This window comes from Equus quagga, chromosome 5 (genome assembly GCF_021613505.1).
Source record: "Equus quagga isolate Etosha38 chromosome 5, UCLA_HA_Equagga_1.0, whole genome shotgun sequence".
Taxonomy (NCBI): domain Eukaryota; kingdom Metazoa; phylum Chordata; class Mammalia; order Perissodactyla; family Equidae; genus Equus; species Equus quagga.
Genome location: NC_060271.1, coordinates 131,515,310 through 131,537,863, shown reverse-complemented (window position 1 = coordinate 131,537,863; position 22,554 = coordinate 131,515,310). Strand labels below are relative to the sequence as shown.

Sequence of the window (22,554 nt, the reverse complement as noted above, 5' to 3'; positions counted from 1 at the left end):
AAACCAAATGCAGTGTGTGTGCACGTGCGTGTGTGTGTTTACACACAGAAACAAAGTCTGGCCTGGCTATCTGCCGTGGGAGGTAGAACGGAAGAGGGGAAGACTTTCATTTTTTTCTCCGTATGATGAGAGGAAGAAGCAGGAGGAGGACAGGCGAAGGCGGAGCAGGAGAAGAGAATGTTGTGCTTTCTTTTTATGTACCTTTCTGTGTTTCTCTGTTTTCTATAATGCGGATGAACAGCTTTTGCAATAATAGTATTAAAATTTATTTAAAGTATTATATAAAATTATTAAAATAAATCTCCAATTGAGCCAGCCACAAAAACATTAACCAGGGAATTCCAACCCCCTTGGTGGTCCATGGACAGCGGCCCATGATGGCCCAGCCCTCAGGCTGCCTTGCTCGGGGGGGCAAGGTCAGGTGTAAGAGTCTGTGTTCAAGTCTGTGTACAAGTTAGATGAGATCATGGGAAACATCTATGTCAACAGGGTCTGGCACACCGTGTCTGATAAGCTGTGGCCAATAGGATTAACTTTCTGGTTATATTACATTAATATTGTTCAGACGTTGGTAGCTCTGGTGTGTGCAGCTCCAAAGCTCTCCCATCGCCCACGTGTCCGTGGAGAGCATCACGGAATTGGACATTTGGGACACATGGAGTGCCAGCACCTGTGGGACCCGGCCTCTCCCTCCTCTGCTCACCTATGGAGTTAGTGGGCCCTGCCTGGGTGAAGGCAAGGAGGTAAGGAAGGAGGAAGTGCTTTGTAAATATGTGCATAAGGGAGTATCATCCCTGCCCGCGTGTGCCCAGCTCTTAACTCAGGCGGCCTGAGATCTGGGCTCAGGCCTGAGACCAAATAAGCCAGAGGCCACAGGTTCCCACCTGGGAGAAGGTCGGGCTTCCCTCTGGGCCCACGGTCACTGCCCAGGTCAGGGTTCCTTGCCCCTGGGAAGCCATCCTCCCACAGGAGTGAGGTGACCGTGTCACCCGGCAGCCACCTGGCTTCTCAGGCCTCCTGCTGAGCCCAAGCACTGGGGCCTCCAGGTACCAGCAGGGCCAGAGGCCTCAGGAAGCTCCTGTAAAGGAGCCCAGGAGGAAACACGTGGACCACGTGCTGCACGCAGTCCGGAAGTGGGAATGCGAGGAACGCCCCGGGGGAGGCTGGCGTGACTGGTTAGTATTTCCCGCTGAGGCCTCCCCTCCCCGGGGGGCTAACCCCTGCGTGAGCCAGTCAAGGCAGCTTCCCAACACCAGAGAGGACTGACCTATGTGCTGATGGCCACAGGCAAGGAAAGACGAAGCGCATTTACTGAAGAAGAGTTGAGGAAGGAATAAGAGGGGAGGCGCCCTCTCGCCTCACCTGGGGGTTATCACGTCAACACAGCTTATCAGCAGTGAGCCAACCCCCTCGCCTGATGCTGTCTGCAGCTTCCTCCACCGTGAAGTCACCGTTCTCCCTTTCCACACTTTATTTGTTAGAAGTGAGTCACAAACTGCAGCCCACACTCCAGGGGAGAAGACTCAAGCTCCACTCCCTGGAGGGGTTATCCCTCTCTATTATTTGGATTCTTCTGTTGGAGGATGTCTCCTCTCCCACCTGCTTATTCACAATGCACTTTAGTTATCTCCTCTTCAAGATCTACATTGCCCTCCTCCCTCCATGTCAGCCAAGTGGCTGAGACAGTGCCTCCCAGGCTTCCGAGGCCCGCTGGGCTTTCCTCTCTGTTGTTCTTATCAAACCGTATCATCATCATTACTTTCCCTGTGAGCCTCCCTATGGCAGGACAGGTTCTTAGTCACCATTCTTTGAGTGATTGTTATGCGGCAGGGACCTCTGCCAAGTACTTATACAAGCATCATCTCATTTAATCTCCATGACCGTTCCTCTAAGTAGACGATTACCATCCCCATTTTACAGATGAGGAAACTGGGGCTCAGAGAGGCTGAGTAACCTGCCCAAGGTCACACAGGTAGTGAGCAAACTCCGTGAGGGCAGGAAGCGTCACTGCCATCTCTCCCCAGGGGCTGGCAGAGCATGGACTTCCTCAGGAACATGCTTGCTTTGCATCACAGACAGCAAACCCCAGCTGTTGTCAATAACTGCCTGGGGAGCTGAGCATACTGTCAGTGACTCGATCAAGTCTTCCCGCCTTCCTGCCCAAAGTCTCTGGGCTCCCCGGGGGCCAGCAGAGGCGTCACACCTGTAGGGAGGAGGGAGGAAGAGGGAAAGGCCGAGAAGCCGCCTCCCAAATCGGGAGCACTGAGCAATGGCCTCTCTCAGAGACCACGTTGGGGCGGACCAGCCCGGAGTGACCCAAGGGGAGCTGGCACAGAGCTGTGAGTGACATGGAGCCAGGAAGGTGTCTGGAAGGAGCTCTGGACAAATCGGGACACGAGGCATTTCCCAGGCCTATCCTGGCTAAGCGGTCCACTAATTCCCCGGTGGAGTGAGACGGCAGTCGAGGCCAGCCCGCACCGTGGTCGGAGCTGCTGGTGCCCAGCTCCGGGGGAGACAGGTGGGAGGTGGTGATGACAGCAAATGTGACTGAAGAGATGCCACATGGGGACACGGAGGAGGGGCATTTACTGCAGCCCACGGTGGGGGCTTCATGGGGAAGACGAAGGGCTTCTGGGCAGAGGGGAAGCCACAGTCAGCAGGAGCCACCATGTAGGAGTCCTCCAGAGCCTGGGAGGACGCTGGGCGACTCCTCCTGGTTCCCCTGTGCTCAGCTGAGCTGGGGGCTGGCACCTCCTTCAAGGAGTTAAAATTTGTTTCTGTGCCAAGGCAGGGGGCTGACCAGGCTTGGGGCAGCAGGGGCAGTGCAGCCTGACAGAGGCTCAGCCTGGTATCCCCGGGGATGGGAGGAAGGAGCAGGTGTCAGACCTCCGCTCAGGCCCCTGCAAGGCCCCCACAAGTCACCTCTGTGACGCGCTTCTCCACAGGCCATGCTGCCAAGCCTTGACTGCCACCCTGGCTGGGCCTGCTGCTCATCTGGGCTGGTGCCAGCACTGCAGTGGGTCACTGGGGAAGCCGCGCTGGCAGCACACCCAGTTACAGGCAGCTGGCCAGGCAGACAGGCTGGGCGGCCATGGGGACACTTGGAAGGTTGCCTTCCCAGGCCAGTAGGAAGTTTGTGCTGTTGCCCAGCGGCAAAGGCTTTCTTCTCGGGCTGTTCTCTGGGCGGCCCTGGGGCGTGCGTGCAGGGGGCCTTGCAACGTGATGGAGGGCACTGAGTTGGGAGCCAGCCTAGAGATGCAGGTTCTAGTCGTTTCTCTGCGCACACTCAGAGGATGATTCGGACAAGTTGCTTCTGTCCTCTGGGTCTCAGTCTCTCTTCCCACAAACGAGAAGTCGGGCTGGATCAGCAGTTCTCACAGCATGGTCCCTGGACCAGTGGTGCCAACAACATCTGGGAACTTATTAGAAACACAAATTCTCAGACCCCCTCTGAGACCTGCTGAATCAGAAGCTCGGGGGCGGGCCCAGCAATCTGTTTTAACACAACCTCCAGGGAATTCTGATGCTGCTCAAGTTTGAGAACGCTGGACTGGACGCCCTCATAGGTCCTCGTCAGGGTTTACTGCAATCTATTCGGCACCCATCATACAACACGCAAAGGTGGATTCGGTGTGTCATCAATACTCAAATGTTACCTCCATTCCCTGGATGGTTACCTCCCACTTGTCCCTTAACACCAGCTGCAATGACATCTCCCGTGGGAAATGGTCCCAGACTGCCCTCCCACCAGTCCCCCAGACAAGGGCAGTCGGCGTTCCCTGCTCCCCTGCACCTGTGCCTCCAGCGTGGCCCTGGGGCACAGTACATACCCTTGTTGTGGTCAGTCCTCCTGCCAAGTGGCAGGAGCTGAGGGCAGGGGTCAGTCTTATTCCTCCAGGGTTCCACAGCACTGAGCACATAGTAGGGCTCTCCTTCCCCACACCACAGGTCCTCCTGCTTAGGGTCCCTGCCGAGTACCGGTCCCCTCAGAGAAGCTTCCAGGAGCCCACTACACCCACAGCCCCATCCTGAGGCTTTCCTTCGGCAAAAGCTGCAGGTTGAGGGCTGTGTGGCCCCTCTACCCGAAGCCTGAGGGCCTGACCTATAAACATAACCTGGTTCTCCCTCTTGGAAGGTTTGAAGACATAACACACAGAGACGTTATACCCCAGCCTGGAGACACACAGAGAGAAGCCAGAGCACAGCAGCCACGAGGCAGCCGCAGCCGCCAAGCAGAAGTTGTGTGTCTGTGTGTGTGTGTGTGTGTGTGTGTGTGTGCGTGCGCGCGCGCACGCGCGCGCAGCACAGGGGTGGTCAGCAACAGCAGAAACTGAGCAGCACTGCTTCCTCACCCCCTCCCTGGGAGGGACAGAGAGCTGGCCATTGCCTTGGTGTCTGCTGGGAGCTGCTGCAGCCCTCCACCACCCCACGCCCACTTCCACGGACTCGTGTGTGCTGCTGGCACCTGTTCTCCAGGAGGAGGCATAGGAGAAAGAAGCACTGGCTTGGGCTGGAGAGATGGACCCTGCTCCACCACCTCTAGCCGGTGATGATGGGCAGGCTACTGCACCACACTATGCCTCAGTTTCTTCATCTGCAAAATGGGGCTGAAAATCGGAGGATAAAAAGGGATGAAGTAGCATCCTGCTCAACTCTTGGCCCACGTTTGGTATTTAATAAATGTCTGTTGAGCTGAACCTCCTTTGTAACTCAAACACGTCAGACAAGACATCATTATTTCTCTCCTGAGCCAAGTGGCTCCGTGTGGGCTCACTGGGCCTCAGTGTCCCCATCTGCAAAATGAACAAGCTGCTCTGGATGACAGGTGCCTTGACTACCCCTCCAAGCCCCTCCGCTCCCCCATCGCCAGTGCCCCCAGGGGAAGGAGACAAGAACCCTGGGGTGTCAGGAGTGATGGACGCGCACTGCCAGGTTGGTGGATCAATCATGAACAGCTAGGGGATAGGTGTGTTGGTGATCCATTAATCCATCCACTTAATCCATCATTATTAGGTCATTTATTCAACCAGACCACCAGCCAAGCAGCTAGTCAGTTCATAGCACATTCTGGTCCTTGTATGGATTCCAGCCCAGTGAGCTCAACCCGGGGAGAAAGAGAAAGGCAGGAAGGATGCGCTGGACCCAGGCCTCATGGGCAGCCAGCTCTCCCCTCCCGAGGCAGCTCCCCCTGCCCTCCCTACTCAGCCTGGCGGACAAGTTGGGTGGGGAGGGCAGCCTCCAATTTCGCTTTGTTCCCTTGGCTCCACAGCTGGGCTCCAGCCAAAGGCTGAAATACTCAAGAGCTGGCAAGGCCTGGGCTGGCCAGTCTGCAACCCAGGGAGAGGGCACTGAGGGTCAGGAGGAGGAAGGAGTCTGCCCACTGTGGGTCCTCGGCCTTGGCAGCTGCCAGGCCTGGCGAAGAGTGGAGTCAGCCCCAACCGTCTGTTTCTGACTAGGCCTTGAAATCAGCTCCTCCAGGTTCAACAGGGAAAGGAGACCAGCCTTTGTATGAACCACGGTTACCTGAGATGGAATGGACCTCGGAAAACATCTAGTCCAGAGATCTCAGATTTGGGCATTTTATGGACCAAAAAATTTCAGAAGAAATTTGGGGCTACCAGAGGGTTGCTAACGTTTTGTTTTCACAAGTTAGGGCATTATGTACCATCCGCTGTAACTATCTCTTCCTAAAAGGACATCATAATAAAAAAAATTAAGATGTAGTCTCTCAATAAATGATAGCCCTTAAATTGTACTTAACTACGTGAAAAAAAATGCATTCTTTGTCTTTATTTTTCTCATTCAAAGCAAAACCATGAAAACTAACTTCATCTTAGTGCAGGACTGATTAGAATCACAGAGCTCATCCAGTTCCATTTTGCAGGTCAGAAAACTGAGACTCAAAGATGACAGAGACCTGCCCCAGGGACCCAGCCCTTTAGTACCAGGAGCTAGGACGAGAACTCCCTGTCCAGAGTCACTCTGACATTCTAACCAGCTCCTCAGTGCGGGGGCAATCGCTGTCACCCTCCCCAGCCGAGTTCTTAACACATTTCCCTCTGAGCCTGTGCCAAACTTTTCTCATCTCACCAGGGCCCCCTCTCCAGCAGATGGCTTGTCCTCCCATGTCACCAAAAGGCGGATCACAGGTGAGCACCTGGGCCATCTCTCCTCTCCCTCCCAGAATCTTCCTGGGACTCCGCCATCTTCTCCTCCTTCCCCCATTCTCTGATGAAGCAAGTCCTTCCTCCTGCCAATGTCAGCTCCCCTGTGTCACGGCCCCCATCCTCCCTCAACACACACTTCCCCAACCTCGTTCCACCATCAGCCCCTCCCCGCCCTCGCATCGTTCATTTTTCTCCCCTGACCCCCTTCTCTTTGGCATATAAACATGCTCAAGTATCTGTACTGGCATTTAAAATTCCTTCCAAAGTGCACAAAGAAATCAAGATGGCTTTTAAATATACGAAAAACTCTCAAGTAAACTCCATCAAAGAAAAACAAAATAATGAGTTATCATTTTTTCCACTTAGCTTGGCAAGGGTCAGACAATTCAAGAAGGCTCAGCACTTATGATGAAATAGGGAACTGGCTTTGCAGTCCATTGTTGGTGGGTACACAGGCACAAAAGCATGTTTGGAGGGCAATTTAACAATCTTTCTAAGTTAAAAATGCACATACTCATGTATCAGATTTTTTTTTTTTTGGTGAGGAAGATTGGCCCTGAGCTAACATTTGTTGCCAATCTTTCTCTTTTTGCTAGAGGAAGACTGTCGCTGAACTAACATCTGTGTCAATCCTATTTTTTTGTACGTGGGATACTGCCACAGCACGGCTTGATGAGCGGTGTGTAGGTCCATGCCTGGGATCCAAACCTGCAAACTCCAGGCCACTGAAGCGGATTGCATGAACCTAACCACTACGCCACCAGGCCAGCCCCTGAATTTTCAAAGATGCTGTATTCCTAACAGACCCAGATTGGAAATAATCCTGATGTTCATCAGCAGAAGAATGGGCCAATACATTGTGGTGTATTCTACGGCAACGAGAATAAATGAACTCCAAGTGCACACCATTACATGCCAGACCCAAAAGCGAAGCTACAATGATTCTCTGTGTACACATTTCAATACCTGTGAAAGTAGCCCGAGGTGTCAGAAGTCCTGACAAGGACTATCCCCAGTGGGGGTCAGGGAGGGCACTTCCGGGATTCTGCCAATATTCTGTTTCTTGTTTTGGGTGCTGGTAACACAAACGTGTCTGCCTTGTGAAAATTCAGTGAGTTGTACACTTAAGTTTTTGCACTTTCCTGTATCTATACTTTAATAAAACATACCAAAAAACAACAAAGAAAGAAAAGAAACGCAAGAGCAACTGACCCAGCAATTCTAGTTCTCAGAAGTGATCTGTAGTTATCCTCGTATGGGGACACACCGCGCACGGACGTGACGTCCTGCAAACTGGAGACAACGTAAACCCCCTGGGGACTTAAGCAGGAGTGGTGAGAGAAATTACGACACAGCCACATCATGGAATATTCTTTAACCATTACAATGCATGAGGTTGACTTTGTGTACTGACATGTAATAGCCACCAAGACATGTGAAGTCAGCAAGAGAGGTTCAGAAGGTACACAGAACGCTATCCTGCGTGTCACAGTATGTTTGCATATGCACAGACTCTCTCTGGAAGGACACACGACAAAAGTGGTGGCAGTTCGGCCAATAGCATCGTGCTCCACTTTATAGAGGAGTTATCTCTGTCCACATCCAGTCTGCCTGCCAGTCCGAGCTCTGCCTGAAGGTCTGTGGGGCCTGGTTGCCAATGAGGGCCTCCGTCATGTCTCTGAGTGAATGAGGTGTAACCATCTTTAGTTTACAAACATGTCAATAACCCTCTGACTAGAGGCGGGACCAGAATCCGGGGTTCGGGACCAACCGCAGCCTGGTGTGTGTCCGTGTGTGAAGAAAGGCTTCACGCAGAAGCGGTGTTTGGGTAGAGGAAAGGGAGAAGGGAGGAGGGCCCAGCGTGAGCAAAGACCTCTCTGTGTGTCTGTCTGGAACACGGACTAGATGTGGGCAGAATACGGCCTTATGTCTGAAGAGCCTGAAGCTTGCCTGCTGCCCAAGTTCCCAGGTCTTCCTGCAGCACAGGGAGCAGAAACGGAGCCTGAAGTGACGGATGCTCACGCTCCAGATGCCTGGAGAGCTGCTGTCACCTCCTACTCCACAGGAATGCCACACAGCCGGCCACATGACTTGGCCACACTGGCAGAGCTGGGATTTGGATTCAGGTCTGACTCCAAAGCCCGCCCTTGGCATCCTGCTGAGCTGTCCTGCTGTCTGGGGGTGAGGAAGGCTTCCCTGAGGAGTCGCACTGCAGCCTTACAGAGTAAAGGTGGGAAAGGGTGGGCTGTTCCACGCAGAACGCACACCATGTGCAAAGGGGTGTGTACCGGGGCAATGGGGCAGGACGGCAGGAGGGAAAAGGCCTTGGGGAACTAGTTGGAAATGAGGCAGGAGGAGCAGCTGGGGCCTCCTTATGCAGAGTCATGGGCTGCACCTAAGCAGCGAGGTTCAGTTGTGTAGCTGTCTGGATTCCAATTCAGGGTTTGACTATGGGTTTGGTACCCTCTCTACTTCCAGATCATTCTGGCAGTGAGATGAGGGGCAGATGGTAGGTGGTGAGGCTGGAGGTAGGGAATCCCACTGAGGGGCAGGGGCAATAGCTCAGGTGAGAGAGGATGGTGGCCTGGGCCAGGGCAGGAGCGGGTGGTGAAGAGAAGGTAACAGTTTGAGAGAGATTTAGGAAGAAGGGCATGAAGTAATTGGCAGAAGGAAGCAAGTGCAGGAAAGGGAAGAGTGGAAGATAACTCAGATTTCTGGGTGAAGGAACGGGGTATCTGGTGGTGCCCTTCATAAAAGCAAGAAATCTAAATTTGGATAGAATATGAGCTCAGTTTCAAGGACACTGAATTAGAGGTTTATGCAACTCCCACCCCCAGCTTCCCAAAAAGCTGTGTTGCTAAAAACGGCCTGATGGCTCCAACTCTCCCATTTGTCCTTCCAAACATTTACAATGTCCATTATTTATAAATGTGTATTTGGGGAGTTAAGAACAAACTAGCTTTTACCAAAATTGGAAATAAATGCAATTATTACAAAAACTCAAAACACTGCACTGTCCAAGGCAGGGTGGGCAGTAGGTGCTTGTCTTCCTTCACTTATTCAACAAACAGTTACCGGAGCCTGCAGAAAACCAAGAACTGGGGTTCGCAGTGAACTCGAAAGCTTCCTAACCTTGCCAGGGTTCCTTCTGGTGGTGAGATAATTAACACATAACTAAGGAAACAGAAAAGTTACAGGTCACGAAAGGCGCCGTGCAGGACCTGAAAAAGAGGAAAGTGAGAGACGGTGGAGGTTGCTCAGGCTGCTCAACCCTTCTGCCTGAGGAGAGCAGGCCTGTGAGGAACAAGCAGGGTCCAGAGCCCCGGGCCAGCCTGTTTCCTTCTCAGTAGGAGGAGGAGGCCCTGCCTGCTCTGGTGGCCTGTTCCTTGGGTCCAGGGCTTCTCTTGCTCAGAGCACAGTGCCTACGGTGCGGGGATCCACTACTTTCACATGCCGTGAGCTTTTAGGGCCAAGGATTCCTCACTGCGACCTCTGCACCTGGCACTGTCAACCCACATCAGAATGTGGGCCGCGTGGGTGGATGAAGGGTTGTCCCATGCTGTGATGCAGGCTGTGGGGGTACAAATAGACACAGCCCGGTCCCTGATCTTCAAGAACTTAGAGCTGCAGATGTGCATAAACCACACTGAGAGACGAGCGAAAGTACCCAGGGGGGAAAAAAAGGTGCCCTGGGCATCTCTCATTCAGGCCTGAGGACTTCCCAGAGGCGGTGACGCTCACACCGGGTATGGGAAAAATGGGCGGGTTTCACCAGGCACCTTTCAGGTGATTACCTATCTTGGCTCCACTTAGAGTAGTGACCGCGGCCCAAAGCCGCCTGGGGAGGGATGTCAGAGGCAGACGTAGGCCTAGAAGCTCCGGCTCCGTGCCTGGAGAAAGGAGCAGATGCAGGAATGTCACCTGGAGCCGGCCAGCTTTTAAAACTCTTCCTGGTGAGGAATGCACACCTAAGAGCCGATGGTAGATTAATAAAAACTAAAAACAAGCCAAAAACCCGGGTGGAGGCCTCCAGGTAGATCGGCTCTGCTTGACGGATTCATTCCACTGGGGGCCCGCGCTCAGGCAGTCTGTGGCCGGCGGCCCCTTTAAGCGCAGTCCCCCTCCCTCGCCACCGCGGGACTTCCCTGGATGCAGCTGCGCCGCCGCCGCCGCCGCCGCCGCCGCCGCCGCCGCCGCCCCCGCGCCACCACCCCCGCCACCTCGCCGCCGGACCTTTCCCCTACTTTCCAGGCCTCAGGCCCCGCCCCTTCTTCCCGACCAAAACACGTGCCGCATCCCGCCCTGCCCGATCACGCCGCGGCCAGGCTCCGATCACGCGGCTCCCCGCGGCGCCCATTGGCCGGCAGCGCACGGGCCGCCCGCGGATTGGCTAGCGGGCGCCTGGCCCCGCCCCGGCGGGGCGCGGTGTATTTTGGTTTGCCGCCGCGCCCCGCCCCCGCGGCCGCACCCTCCGAGGCCGCCCCGCCCCTCCCGCGCCGCGAGGGCCGCGCCGGGGCAGAGCCGCGCGGGCGGGCGGAGGCGCGCGGCGGCCGTAGGAGCTCGGGTCGCCGCCGCTCGCCGCGCACGTGTGGCCGCTGCCGTGCGCCGAGCTCACGCCCTGCGGCTGCTTTGTTGCCTCCGGGCCGCCAGCACCATGCACACGCCGGGCTCCGCGGGCCCGGGCGACGCGCGCGCGGTGAGTGGCCGTCCATCTTAGCGTGGACGAAGCGGGGACGCGCCGCCTGTGCGGGGCTGGGGCGCGGAGGAAGGCGGGGGCGTGCGGCTCCTGGCTGCGGCCGCACCGTTAGGGGCCCTGGCGGGCTTCGGAGCAGGGAGGGGCGGCGGCCGCGCGGGGCCGCGCCGGGCTGGGCGGGAAGGGGGCGTGTGCCCCGCGCCGCCCTAAGCGCAGCTTTGTCTCGTGCTCCCGCAGCGGCCCCGCCCCGCCGGTCCAATGCGCGGGGCTATTTCCAGCCATGACGTCACCAGGCTGTGAGGAGGCGGCCGTTGGGCGGGGCGCGGCTGGCGGGAACGCGGCACGCGGGCAGCCGGGGCGGGAGAGGGCTGTGGAAAGGGGGAGCGGGGCCGGCAAAAACTGGCGGGAAGGCAGCAAGCTGGCGGCGGGGGCGGGGCCAGGGCTGCGAGAATGCACCACTCAGGCTGTGAAAAGGGGGAAGGGGCGGGGCAAAAACTGGCGGGAAGGCAGCACGTGGGCGGCTGGGGCGGGGCCAGGACTGTGAGAATGCGCCACTCGGACTGTGGAAAGGCGTGGGGGCGGGGCAAAAGCTGGCTGTAAGTCGGCACGCAGGCGGCGGGGGTGGGGCCAGGGCTGTGAGAATGCACCAATCCGGCTGTGGAAAGGCTGGGGGGGCGGGGCAAAAACTGGCCGGAGGGTGGCACGTGGGGGCCGGGGCACGCAGCATTCTGGCTGGGAAGGGGGTGGGGCACGAGCTGGCGGGAAGGCGGCACGCGGGGCCGGGGCTGGGCACCCTTGGCCTCAGCCCGGGTGGACTGCAGTCAGGGCTTGACTGCGGGCATTTCGCCAGACTTGAGACCTAGCTGTCGTCGAGAGACAGGTTTGTGGGCCCTGCGCTGCTCTGGTCTCTCCCCACCTGTGGGGGCCAGGCAGGCGGCAGCCCCCACTTGTGTGACTTAGCAGTTCATCCCGAGGACCAGGCTGCGCACAGAAGCAGGGCCTGAGTGGCGTTTGTAAAGGCAGCCTGGTCACCCGTGTGCAGGAACCTGGGCAGGACAGGAGGGTTTGATGCCCAAGTTAAACTGAGTGGAAATGTGTATCTTTATAGATTTGAAGTTTCTTTGGGAAGAGATCAGTTAATTCCAGTCGCTTCTTCCCCTCCTAAAAAGAGAAAGTGTGGTGCTCTGGAAGGCCATCCCTCTCCTGGGTTGTGGTAGATCTTAAAAATCCTTCTTCTCACCCCTGGCCTGATCTGTGGCATTGAGGAGTGACTTAACCGTCCTGAGTGAGAGGAACTGGGCTAACCCAGCATGGGCTCTACCCTCAGGGAGCCGAGGAGTTCAGCCACTGAAGGTTGTGCCTGTGTCGTGCCCTGACTTGAGAGGGCTTTGGTGAACCTCCAGAGAGGTGCTGGAAGTGCCTCTGTATTGGCAGTCTTCCAGTGGCCTAGCCAACTCGGAAGAGCCATGCTGTCATCCCCACCACCTGGGAGATTAGGCAGAGTGAGCGTCCGTTCCTCCTCCCTGTGACACATTTCACACTAGCCCACTTGGCTTACGCCTCTGGAATTCAAGTCTTAATAATCATTTATCAAAGAAAAACGTTAACTTAATAACCTTTTTTAAGAATCAGAATTTTCTGTGGAAACTGCTTGCCAGCCAAGTCTGTTTCTTCCTGCTTCAGAATGTTGCCTTCAAAGCAAAGCTGTCCTGCATGTCATGTTGACATCTTTTCCTAGACAGCAGAGCTCATTGTGCGTGGAGTATCGTGTGTGTGTTACATGCATCAGGGAAGCTCTTGGGGTGCGTATCCACGTGCCCACCGGGCTGCCCTCTGTGTTGTCCCTGGACTGAGAGGCCGTTGTGTTGTCTCGCCTTTAGGTTGACATCGTGGACATATGCGAGTCAATCCTGGAAAGGAAGCGGCATGACAGCGAACGGTCTACATGCAGCATCTTGGAGCAGAACGACATTGAAGCTGTCGAGGCTCTTGTTTGCATGAGCTCCTGGGGTCAAAGATCCCAGAAAGGTGACCTATTAAAGATAAGGCCTCTCACACCTGTCTCCGACTCTGGGGATGTCACCACCACTGTGCATGTGGGCGCAGCTGCCCCTGAGCTACCAAAGGACTTCGATTCTTTATCGACTCTGGTAAGAGGTGGGGGAGAGTGGTGCTTCTGTGCAGCGACTAGAGTACCTTAGGTAACTGTGCTCCAGAGCTCGTGGGTAGATTCACTGGGATGCCAGCAAGCACGTTCGTACCCTCCCCTTGTGTGGGTCCTAAGGGTGGAAACTTCTTTTATCCCTTGAAAATATGTTCTTTCCTTTGATACATCATTGTTTGCAGCCACAGGGTTAAAATCTCCGTAGGATGAAACCTACAGATTGATGTGAGAAAGTACAATGTACTCATTTCCCTGGGGAGTTGCCAAGTAGGGGCTTAGGTTCCCCGGGATGACCCAGTCCGGGATCAGGATACGTGGCTGGCAGCTAGAGAAGGCCCGTGCTTTGGCCCCGGACAGCCTCAGTTGGCTGGATGGAAGTACTGCCCCCTGCCTCCATGTGGCAGCCGGCTGCTTCTCTGAGTTGGGTGCAGTCCAGCACTGTTTCTGTTTTTGTTTCTGTTTTTGTTTTCTTAACTTGCTACAGCTATGAAATTTCTGGGAGAAATTGAGAGTTGTTGGTTGCCGACGGAAGTGAAAATTATAATCTAATTGTCCTGGGCTGGAAGCTTGTGCTGGGAGGAGAGTGTGGAAAAGCCGCCTTGGAGAGAGACGAGGGGGACTTGGGGCGGTGGAGAGGATGGTACAGGTGGTGGGCCTGGCTGCCAGGAGCGCCTCTCAGCTTTACTTGGCATCGGGCTCTTCCACGGGGAGCTGAAAAAAAGTGGGAATCATTAGGGAGCCGTACAAAGAGAGGTTGGTTTAGGTAGCACCACCTGTCAGAGCCTGGCCTTTTGGAGATCACTCTGATAGGTTTCACCTTGCATCCAGTAGGCACTGAATGTGTGTTAAATGATTACCACTGGGATTTAAAAAAAAATTTTTGAGAATCTAAAATTATTGTGGAAAATTCTCATTTTAAATATAAATTTGTTTTCTTGTTTATAGTCCTAATGCTTAAATTGCTCATTTCAGTAGCTGTGCGAACCCAGGAGCGGCACTGGCATTCTTAGAACCAAGCAAATGGATGGGTTTGGGAGAGGTCAGGAAAGGGGGAAAAGACTAGAAAGTAAAGTACGTGGTTCAGCCTTGAAAACTACTGGATGCTGTTGCGAGCAGGCTTAGATGGGTCTTTTCTGAGTACTTCTTCGTAAAGGCATTGGGGACAACATGATCGAAGTAAGTTCCTTTTAAAATTAAAACAAAGGACCCACAACTAAAATGTACAACTATGTACTGGGGGGATTCAGGGAGAAAAAAGATTGGCAACAGTTGTTAGCTCAGGTGCCAGACTTTAAAAAAGAAATTTAAAAAAATAAATTAAAACAAGCTTTTCACACAGTACTTGTTTTTTTCCCTCAAGTGCATGACTCCTCCTCAGAGCCCTGACCTCGTGGAGCCATCGACGGGGATCCTTGTTCCTTCCCAAGTAATTGATCCCAAAGCAGGCATGGTCATCGCCATTCCCCCAGCCTCTGCTGGGGCAGCCAAGGTGCTGAGGAGGAAGGCAGAGACGGGCCTGCCTGGGGTGAAGCCACAGCTGCTGGAGCCAGCCCCCAGGCCCCCGTGCAGGGCCATGGTGATGAGTGTCATCCGCCACACTGGGCAGAGTGTTGCTCCTGCGCACATTCCTGCCACGCAGACTCAAGAATGCCGACTTTCAGACGGCAGGCAAGGAGAAGCACAATTTCTGGGACGTATTGAAGCTTTGCAGGACGCACACCTCACAGACAGTTTACTCAGCATTAACTCGGAGTCTTGTCAGCCTTGCTCGCACAAGTCTGGTGGCCTGATCCCCACTGACAAAGGCCAGCAGGCAGGGTGGCCCATTGCAGTTCAAACTTGCTCACCAAAGAATTATGAAAATGACTTGCCAAGGAAAGCCACCCCTCTGATTTCTGTCCCTATCTCCAGTGCCCCTCTCCTTTGCCAAATGGTCCCTGTGACTGGACAAAGTGGCATGTTACCAGCTTTTTTGAAGCCACCTTCCCAACCGTCTGTGGTGACTGTCAAACCCATCCTACCCTACGCTGCTCCAGTGCCCCAGCCTGTGTTCGTGGGACCGTCTGTGCCTCAGGGAACTGTGATGCTGGTTCTGCCCCAGGGCGCTCTCCCTCAACCTGCCACCTGTTCATCGAGTGTAATGGCTGTTGGGAATACCAAGTTATTGCCCCTTGCCCCTGCTCCAGTGTTCATTGCCTCCAGTCAAAACTGTGCCCCTCAGGTAGACTTTTCCCGAAGGAGGAACTATGTTTGCAACTTCACAGGCTGCCGGAAAACCTACTTCAAAAGTTCCCACCTCAAGGCTCATCTTCGGACTCACACAGGTGAGTGCTGAGGCAGGTAGGGCATGGGAAACGGCCAGTCCTGTGTTAGAAACACACCTCGAGCCTTCACTGAGTGGGAGGAGAGCGTGAGAACCACTGGAGAGGGTGGAAATGTGGCTGTTTGTCTTTGATTCTGAAAAGCCCTCGTAGTCTAATGGTTAGGGATTAGGGTTAACATTAGTACAGCCACCAGCGGTTTTTCTAGAACATGCCATCTGCTCACCCCAGTACATAAAGTGTAGTATAGTTCTATTATTGTGATCCTCTGATAGGCTTCTAGGAGGATGCTCATATTGCCCCTTTCTCTTCACAAGGCAGTAGACATTTTTGCATTTTAGAAGATGTGAGTTCACATTCAGTAAACATCAATGTGACTTATTTAGGTTTACTAGGGAGAAAGGTCTTTCAAAAGTATGGAAAAGTTTGAATTCTAGAATATTTGAACTTTAAAGGAGTATAGCTTTCTTACTTTCAAGAATATATAGTTTTTAATTCAGAAGAAGTCAAATAAGAAACTATAATGACTTAGCGATCTCTTTATTGTGTCATCAGATCTGTCCAATAGAATTTTCTGCAATGATGGAAATGTTCTCTGTCCTTTAGGTTGCCATTAGCCACATGCACTTGAAATGTGGACGGTGTGACTGAGGAACTAAATTTTACGTTTTCATTGAGTTTACATTTCCATAGCTGCATGAGGCTGGTGGCCACCGTATTGTGTAACAGGGCTGAGGGTTGCTTGGGAGAGCTTCTGCTTTGTAGTTGATTATGGCAAACTACCTCGGGTTTTCTGTGGCACTCTTGTTCCTTGAGTTAGTGTTCTGTTTTATTTTGTTTTTAAGGGTCCTATAGTTAGAGTCTGCCTGTTAAACTCAGCTTTCAGAGGTTCACACGCGTACGTATATATAAGCACAGTAACAGCTCGCAGGTTCTCTGGGAAAGATGTATTTCAACTCTTCTGAAGATGGCACCCCTTCCACCAGAATGTGTGCTCATGGCCTGTGGGAGAGCAGTGAATCTTGGGACACGAAGTAGGAAAGGCTGAACTGGAGGGAGTGGCTATCAGACTCTGTTCCACAGTGCCTTTGAGGTAGAGCCGTTCCTGATTAGCACCTGGAAGCTCCTGCTTGCACAGTGATGCAGTCTGGCGTTCAGGTGCAAAGGCGCTCTGCTGTCCTCCACACTCGGAGTAGGCTTTTTGCTGCGAGGATAAGGCCCAAGGGTGGCCCTTGAAGAACTGGCCTCTCTGCCTTTATCTTCTCTCTCCAGTGCACATTTCTCCCCTTCATCCTTTGTCCTCTGCCTATCTCTGCTTACTGGAAACCCTCTAAGGGGCTTCCCAAAGTCAGTTTTCAGAAGTGTTTCCTGATTTCTCCTCCCTTCTTTGACCCTAGTGGTTTATTGTGTTTCTCAGCACATTCTCTCTTTGATTTCTAGTTATTTATACACTTGTCTGATCTTACCGGATGTAAACTCTTGGTGTCTAACACAAAAGCCTGGCGCTAGTAAATGGTGGTCGGTCGGTGCTGCAGGGTGGCCGTCATGGCCATAGGAGAGCGAACAGGCACCTCTGAGGGCCCCACGGACTTGGTGAGCTGTACTTTTCACTGAGACTACTGAGGTGAGCTTCCGATCACACCCAAACACAGATTCCAGATTGGAGGGACAGTGGAAAGATGAAGTCTTACTGTTTGGTCGGGCAGCTTCCCTTGGTAGGAATAGTCACTTGTCACTTAGCAACGGGGAAACGTTCTAGGAAATGCATCATTGGGTGATTTTGTCATTGTGCAAATGTCATAGAGTGTCCTTACACAAGCCTAGACGGTGTGGCCTACTACACACCTAGGCCATCTGGTACTAATTTGATGGGGCTGCTGTCGCACTTGCAGTCTGTCATAGACCAAAATGTCATTTGTGCAGCATACAGCTGTACTGACAGGATGGCATAAAATAAAGTGATCAAGCTCTGTTCAGGTTTCCCAAAGTACTTCAATTTAAATAACCATAAAGGTTCTAAAGAATCAAGTTTTTCTGCCATTTTGTAAATACTAAATGGGAGTTTTCATAAGAAATAGAAACTTTGGGTAAGTTTACCTTAGATAATAAGATAGTTTTTCATATATTTCTACCAACCTGAAATTTTTTGTGTGTGCGCACTGAGGAAGATTCACCCTGAGCTAACATCTGTTGCCAATTTTCCTCTTTTTGCTGAGGAAGATTCTCCCTGAACTAAGATTTGTTGCCAGTCTTCCTCTGTTTTGTATGTGAGCCGCTGCCACAGCATGGCCACTGACCAGTGGTGTGGGTCTGTGCCTGGGATCTGAAAACCTGGGCTGCTGAAGTAGAGCATGCCAAACCTAACCACTAGGCCACTGTGGCTGGCCCCTGGAAATTGTCTTAATTAGAATGAGGTAGAGTGAGCAAAGGCTACATTTTGGTATGTTGAAAACAAGTAGGACAGTTTATAAATTGCATGTCAAAGGATTGTTCATCTCTGTGAACACTTGGCCACCTTGGAGTGGTGCCAACAATGGTGCTGTTTTCCAGGGAGCGAGTAGGGCAACCTTATGCTTACAGTATGGGAACTTTGAAATCCATGAAGTTCAGGCCTTTCTTCTTAGAAGAGCTCATAAGAGACCATTGTGTTGCTCAATTTTCATGTTAATTCAACTTTGAAAAATATAAAATGTTTAATTGGTGCCTCTTCAGCCCTCATTCATTCAAAACCATTTATTTGCCACCTGCCGTATGAAGTGCTGTGCTGGGAGCTAAGCTGTACAGAGATGGCTGGGCTAGACAGGTCAGAAGCCCTTGGGAACGTGGGTCACGTGACGGTGCCTAACGCTGTTTAACCAGTCACTTCACTAGGTCGCACACGCAGGGTCTGATTTTCACAGCCTGGGCAAGATAAGGGCTTCGGGATGCAGAAAAGGGAGCACTCTCACTGGCTGAAAGGCCTAGGACGGCTCTGTGGAGAAGGGCCGCACCGTTCCCTGGGGGAAAGGGCTCCCTGGCTCACCTCTGTAACTCCAGGAGGGGCAGAGGACAGGGCATCTGCCGAGTGCTCTGAAACTGAGTGAGTGACAAGGACACTTGAAGCTTGGAATAAGAAGGTAGCTGTTAGAATCCTAACCCATTTTGTAACTAACCTCTTTGTCAGTGTGATAACAAATATGAAGAGGGAATTAATGATCCTGAGAAGTCTTATAGGTCCGGGGAGGGATTTTTTAGATGCGCAGCTTCCTGAGAGGGAAGGAATTACTCCTTTCAAGATTCTTCTCCCTACCCCAAGCTAACAGTCAAAGATGATTATTATTTAAAAATATATTTTGAAAGTTTGGGGCTGGCCCCATGGCCGAGTGGTTAAGTTTGCGCGCTTCGCTGCAGGCGGCCCAGTGTTGCGTTGGTTCGAATCCTGGGCGCGGACATGGCACTGCTCATCAGACCACGCTGAGGCGGCGTCCCACATGCCACAACTAGAAGGACCCACAACGAAGAATATACAACAATGTACTGGGGGGCTTTGGGGAGAAAAAGGAAAAAATAAAATCTTTAAAAAATATATATATATATATTTTGAAAGTTTAGATTGGTTGACATCTTTGGGCCTTGACATACTGCATCTTAGGTATGGCAGGAAGAAATAAATCTTGGAGGATTTCTTGACTTCTGAAACTTGATACCAAAATAGTAGGATATTACTTTCTTCTTAGCTTTTGATGAACAGAATTTAAAAACGACGTGACTTAACCTGTCCAGTAGGGTGTGAGCATTTGCATTTTCTTTAGTCCGTGTTTTTTCACCTCTTAGGAGAGAAGCCTTTCAGCTGTAGCTGGGACGGCTGTGATAAGAAGTTTGCTCGTTCAGATGAACTCTCTCGCCACCGCAGAACGCACACCGGGGAGAAGAAGTTTGTGTGCCCTGTGTGTGATCGGCGTTTCATGCGCAGTGACCACCTGACGAAGCACGCCCGACGCCACATGACCACCAAGAAGGTCCCTGGCTGGCAGGCAGAGGTCGGCAAGCTGAACAGAATTGCCTGTGCGGAGAGGGCTGGGAGCCCACTGGTGAGCATGCCAGCCTCCGCCTGAAAGGTCGGCCAGGGAATTGCCCATAGGGACTTTAAAAAGCCTTTTGTCAGGAATGGAACTGATGGTTTCCCTCAAAACAAAACAAAACCATGTCTTGGGGGCTAGGGGAAAGTGGAGAGCTGGTTCTGATGAAAGTATGTTAACTTTCTTTTTTGGTTGGGACCCTGTTCAATATCTTTTGTAGTTTCAGAAGTTTTTTTTAAGGAAATGGAAGAAAATTTCATGATCTAAATCACCAGCATTCAGGCAAACATTTTGGCAATAAATTTTGCAAAATCTGGATTTTTACAACCTTTCTATTCATGTTTTGTAGAAATGAGACAGGGTACTAATTTTTATACTGTTTTTTATTAAAATGTTTATATTGTTGGTGCTCATGTCACCAATTTCTAGATAGATGATTTTACAATCTTCTTTTCAGTGTTTAAAAACGTTTTTAAATAACCCTACTTTTAGTAAACTTGGCACATTATTCAGCCAAAAAGAAATCACAAGTTTGTAATCAGGCCTTTTAGATCTAAGAATTTTTTATAATCAGAACTGGTTGAATAGAGGCCTCTTAAAGAAATGGGGAAGAAAACTTTGCAGTCAGCTTCTTCATAACATTTTCAGGGGAATTTCCAGGCAACCATTCCATTAAGGCTGTAGCCCAAGGAATTAAAATTTTGGTAAAGCAGAACTGGTCACCTGTGTCCATGGTGTGACTTGTGAGGGATGTACCCCAGTGGATAACTTAAAATACGCGGTAGATACCTGGTGAGCAGGGAGCTGCTGTAGGATCTGAGTGTCTGTGCTCTGCCGGGAGCAAACCATTCAGTTTCCTGTTTGTACCTCAAACACCAAAAAAAGATAATGTAAGCACTCAAATCCAGCTGCTTTGTCAATTGTCAGTTGACTTCCTTTGCTGTGGCCTTATCCATAGTATTTTGTGGGTTGAGTAACTTCTTAGAGAAAAAGGAAATGCCCTTATTGGTTGGAGGAACTTTCTACCAAAGTGCAGCTTACCTGAGGTGAAGTGTACATGCACACAGTCCAGCTGCTGTGTTCTGATTCCTTATTTATTAAGTATTAAGAACTACAGGAAAAGCAAGTTGTGCTGAATGGCAGTGACGCTACCCGTCTGCCGTTTCTTTCATGTTGTTTGAAGGAAGTTGTTTTGATCACACAGAAAATTACTTGGAATGGGGTGTTTTGCCATCTGCCTAGAAAATAGACCGTGAGCACCCCTTTGAAGCTGTGTGAGCACAGGCCCTAGCTCTGCAGAGACTGCGCCCGTGGCGTCCAGGGTGCTGCTGAGATGGCTTTTGTTAGGCGGCATGTGGAATCCAGGCACCAGAACCCGTGTGAGGAACATACGGATGTTGTGCTGCTTTGTGAGCCTGGGATGGTTTTCGTTGTGCCCTATGTCTTTAGGTTTTGTCTCTGCCTCTTAGTCATTGGCATTTACCTTTCTTCAAATGATGGTAAGGTGAAATAGTGGATAAGTACAATTAGGTTTTGTGTTCAGGTCTTTTTGGTCCCCCAGCCCTCACCTGCTCATTCACTGTATGTTACTTGATGCCCAGTGAGTTGCCCTTTAGCATCAACTGCTGATTGACACATTGACACCCAGGTGTGTAAGTGCGGCTGTATGTAGAGGCAGCACTCATGTTTTTGGACACTTCCATAGCTGAGTGTTCCTACTGGTCATGAGACGTAACGTGAGTTACAAGAAAACCGTAATTAAATGTATATAGCTCGTGTTTCCCCATCACCCAGTCCTTTGTTCATATCTTAGATCACCATAAACATTTCTGACTATGTGTATGCCATCAATGGCATTAAATTTGGATTTTTTTAATTATACAAAATAATGTTAGTCCTACTAATGTTCTCGTGCATAATACAAGGTCTTTGAATATTCAGTTGCTTGTCACATTGAACGTTATTTTCTGAGCGATGTTGTTTCTGAACAATAGACATGTTAAAAGTGGTTTGACTTACACTTCCATTTCCTCATTAGATTTGGAAATACCTTCTGTAAACAACTTGTTTTTGCCCTCTGTTTGTCGATTGAAAGATTATAAGTTGGGAAACAGTATCGTCTGAAAAATGCTATGCTGAGACCCAGAAGCCTTGTGGTGGTTGTAGCGTGGAGCCCTCCGCTGGCAGCTCTGGGTGTAAGAGCAGAGAGCGTGCGCAGGTCCCGCAGTGCACTTTATTGCCTGAGCAGTTTGCTTGATTTTTTTTTTTTGACTTTGAGCCTTTTAAGTAGTTTCAGTAATAAAGTTTAAAGTGTTTCAGAAATACATTTTATGTAACAGATTTTGATTTATTATTTAAATGAGTATGAGGGATGTAACTTTTTCCTTTGAATCATATAAAACTTTTTGATTTGCAAACTGGACCTGTGTCCTGTGTCATTTAACAGCACTATGATAAACCCAGTGACTTTTCAGAAAAGAATCCACAGAATTCATTGTGTATTTGCCCAGCCTAACCCTCTTCTTTGTTTTCTGGAGTTCTGTTCTGCTTTTAGGGCGCCCTTTAGATTCCTTGGAGGGTTCTTTCTGAAAGAGATGTGAAGGGGCTGCTTCTGTGCTGGCCACTCTGATGCTGGGTCCTGGCAGAATAGGACCCTGGGTGCTGGGTAACCTCATGTCTCTCATCCTCGTGCTCTTCCTGTGCCAGGAGGCAGAATTGGGAGGAAGCCTCTTCTCTCCCTCCCTGCACTCGAGCCCAGGCTTCAGAAGCATGTCGTGGGGCCACAGTCTTCACTCCTGCTCTTGGGGTACATTCTCTTTTGAACCCATTCCGGCTGGGGCTCTGCATCCACATGCTACTAAAGGAACTGCTGTGGATATTGCCAGAAACTTTCGTGGGTTCAGTTCTCAGTCCTCATGGTGTTTGTCAATCGGCAGCATTGTACAGAGTTGATCACTCCCCTGCAGCCCGCACTCTCCTGCTTTCCTCCTCCTATTCTTTCTGCTCCTTTGCTCGTCCCCCTCCTCTCCCTGACCCCTTTCCTACCCGCTTCATGACCTTGGTGATCTTTTCCAGCCTTGTGACTTAGATAAAATTAACATCTCTACCATAAAGACCCCCGAATGTATATCTCTCTTTTGCCCCTTTTCCC

General features: G+C 51.5%; 1 protein-coding gene across 1 annotated transcript; it reads left to right on the top strand.

The window, feature by feature from the left end:
- Window positions 1–10,668: 10,668 nt before the first annotated feature.
- Window positions 10,669–21,820, top strand: KLF11 (KLF transcription factor 11). The gene is made up of 4 exons (XM_046663080.1): window positions 10,669–10,863; window positions 12,741–13,010; window positions 14,385–15,348; window positions 19,159–21,820. The coding sequence occupies exons 1-4, from the start codon at window positions 10,822–10,824 to the stop codon at window positions 19,437–19,439; spliced, it is 1,557 nt and encodes a 518-aa protein (XP_046519036.1). The 5' UTR covers window positions 10,669–10,821; the 3' UTR covers window positions 19,440–21,820.
- Window positions 21,821–22,554: the final 734 nt, after the last annotated feature.

What these genes read in the sequence shown, in the direction of transcription:
- KLF11 (XM_046663080.1), top strand. Translation starts at nt 10,822, where the DNA reads ATGCACACGCCGGGCTCCGCGGGCCCGGGCGACGCGCGCGCG. An exon ending in GCCCGGGCGACGCGCGCGCG is followed by an intron (nt 10,864 to 12,740) that starts GTGAGTGGCCGT and finishes TCTCGCCTTTAG; the next exon opens with GTTGACATCGTGGACATATG. An exon ending in TCATCTTCGGACTCACACAG is followed by an intron (nt 15,349 to 19,158) that starts GTGAGTGCTGAG and finishes TTCACCTCTTAG; the next exon opens with GAGAGAAGCCTTTCAGCTGT.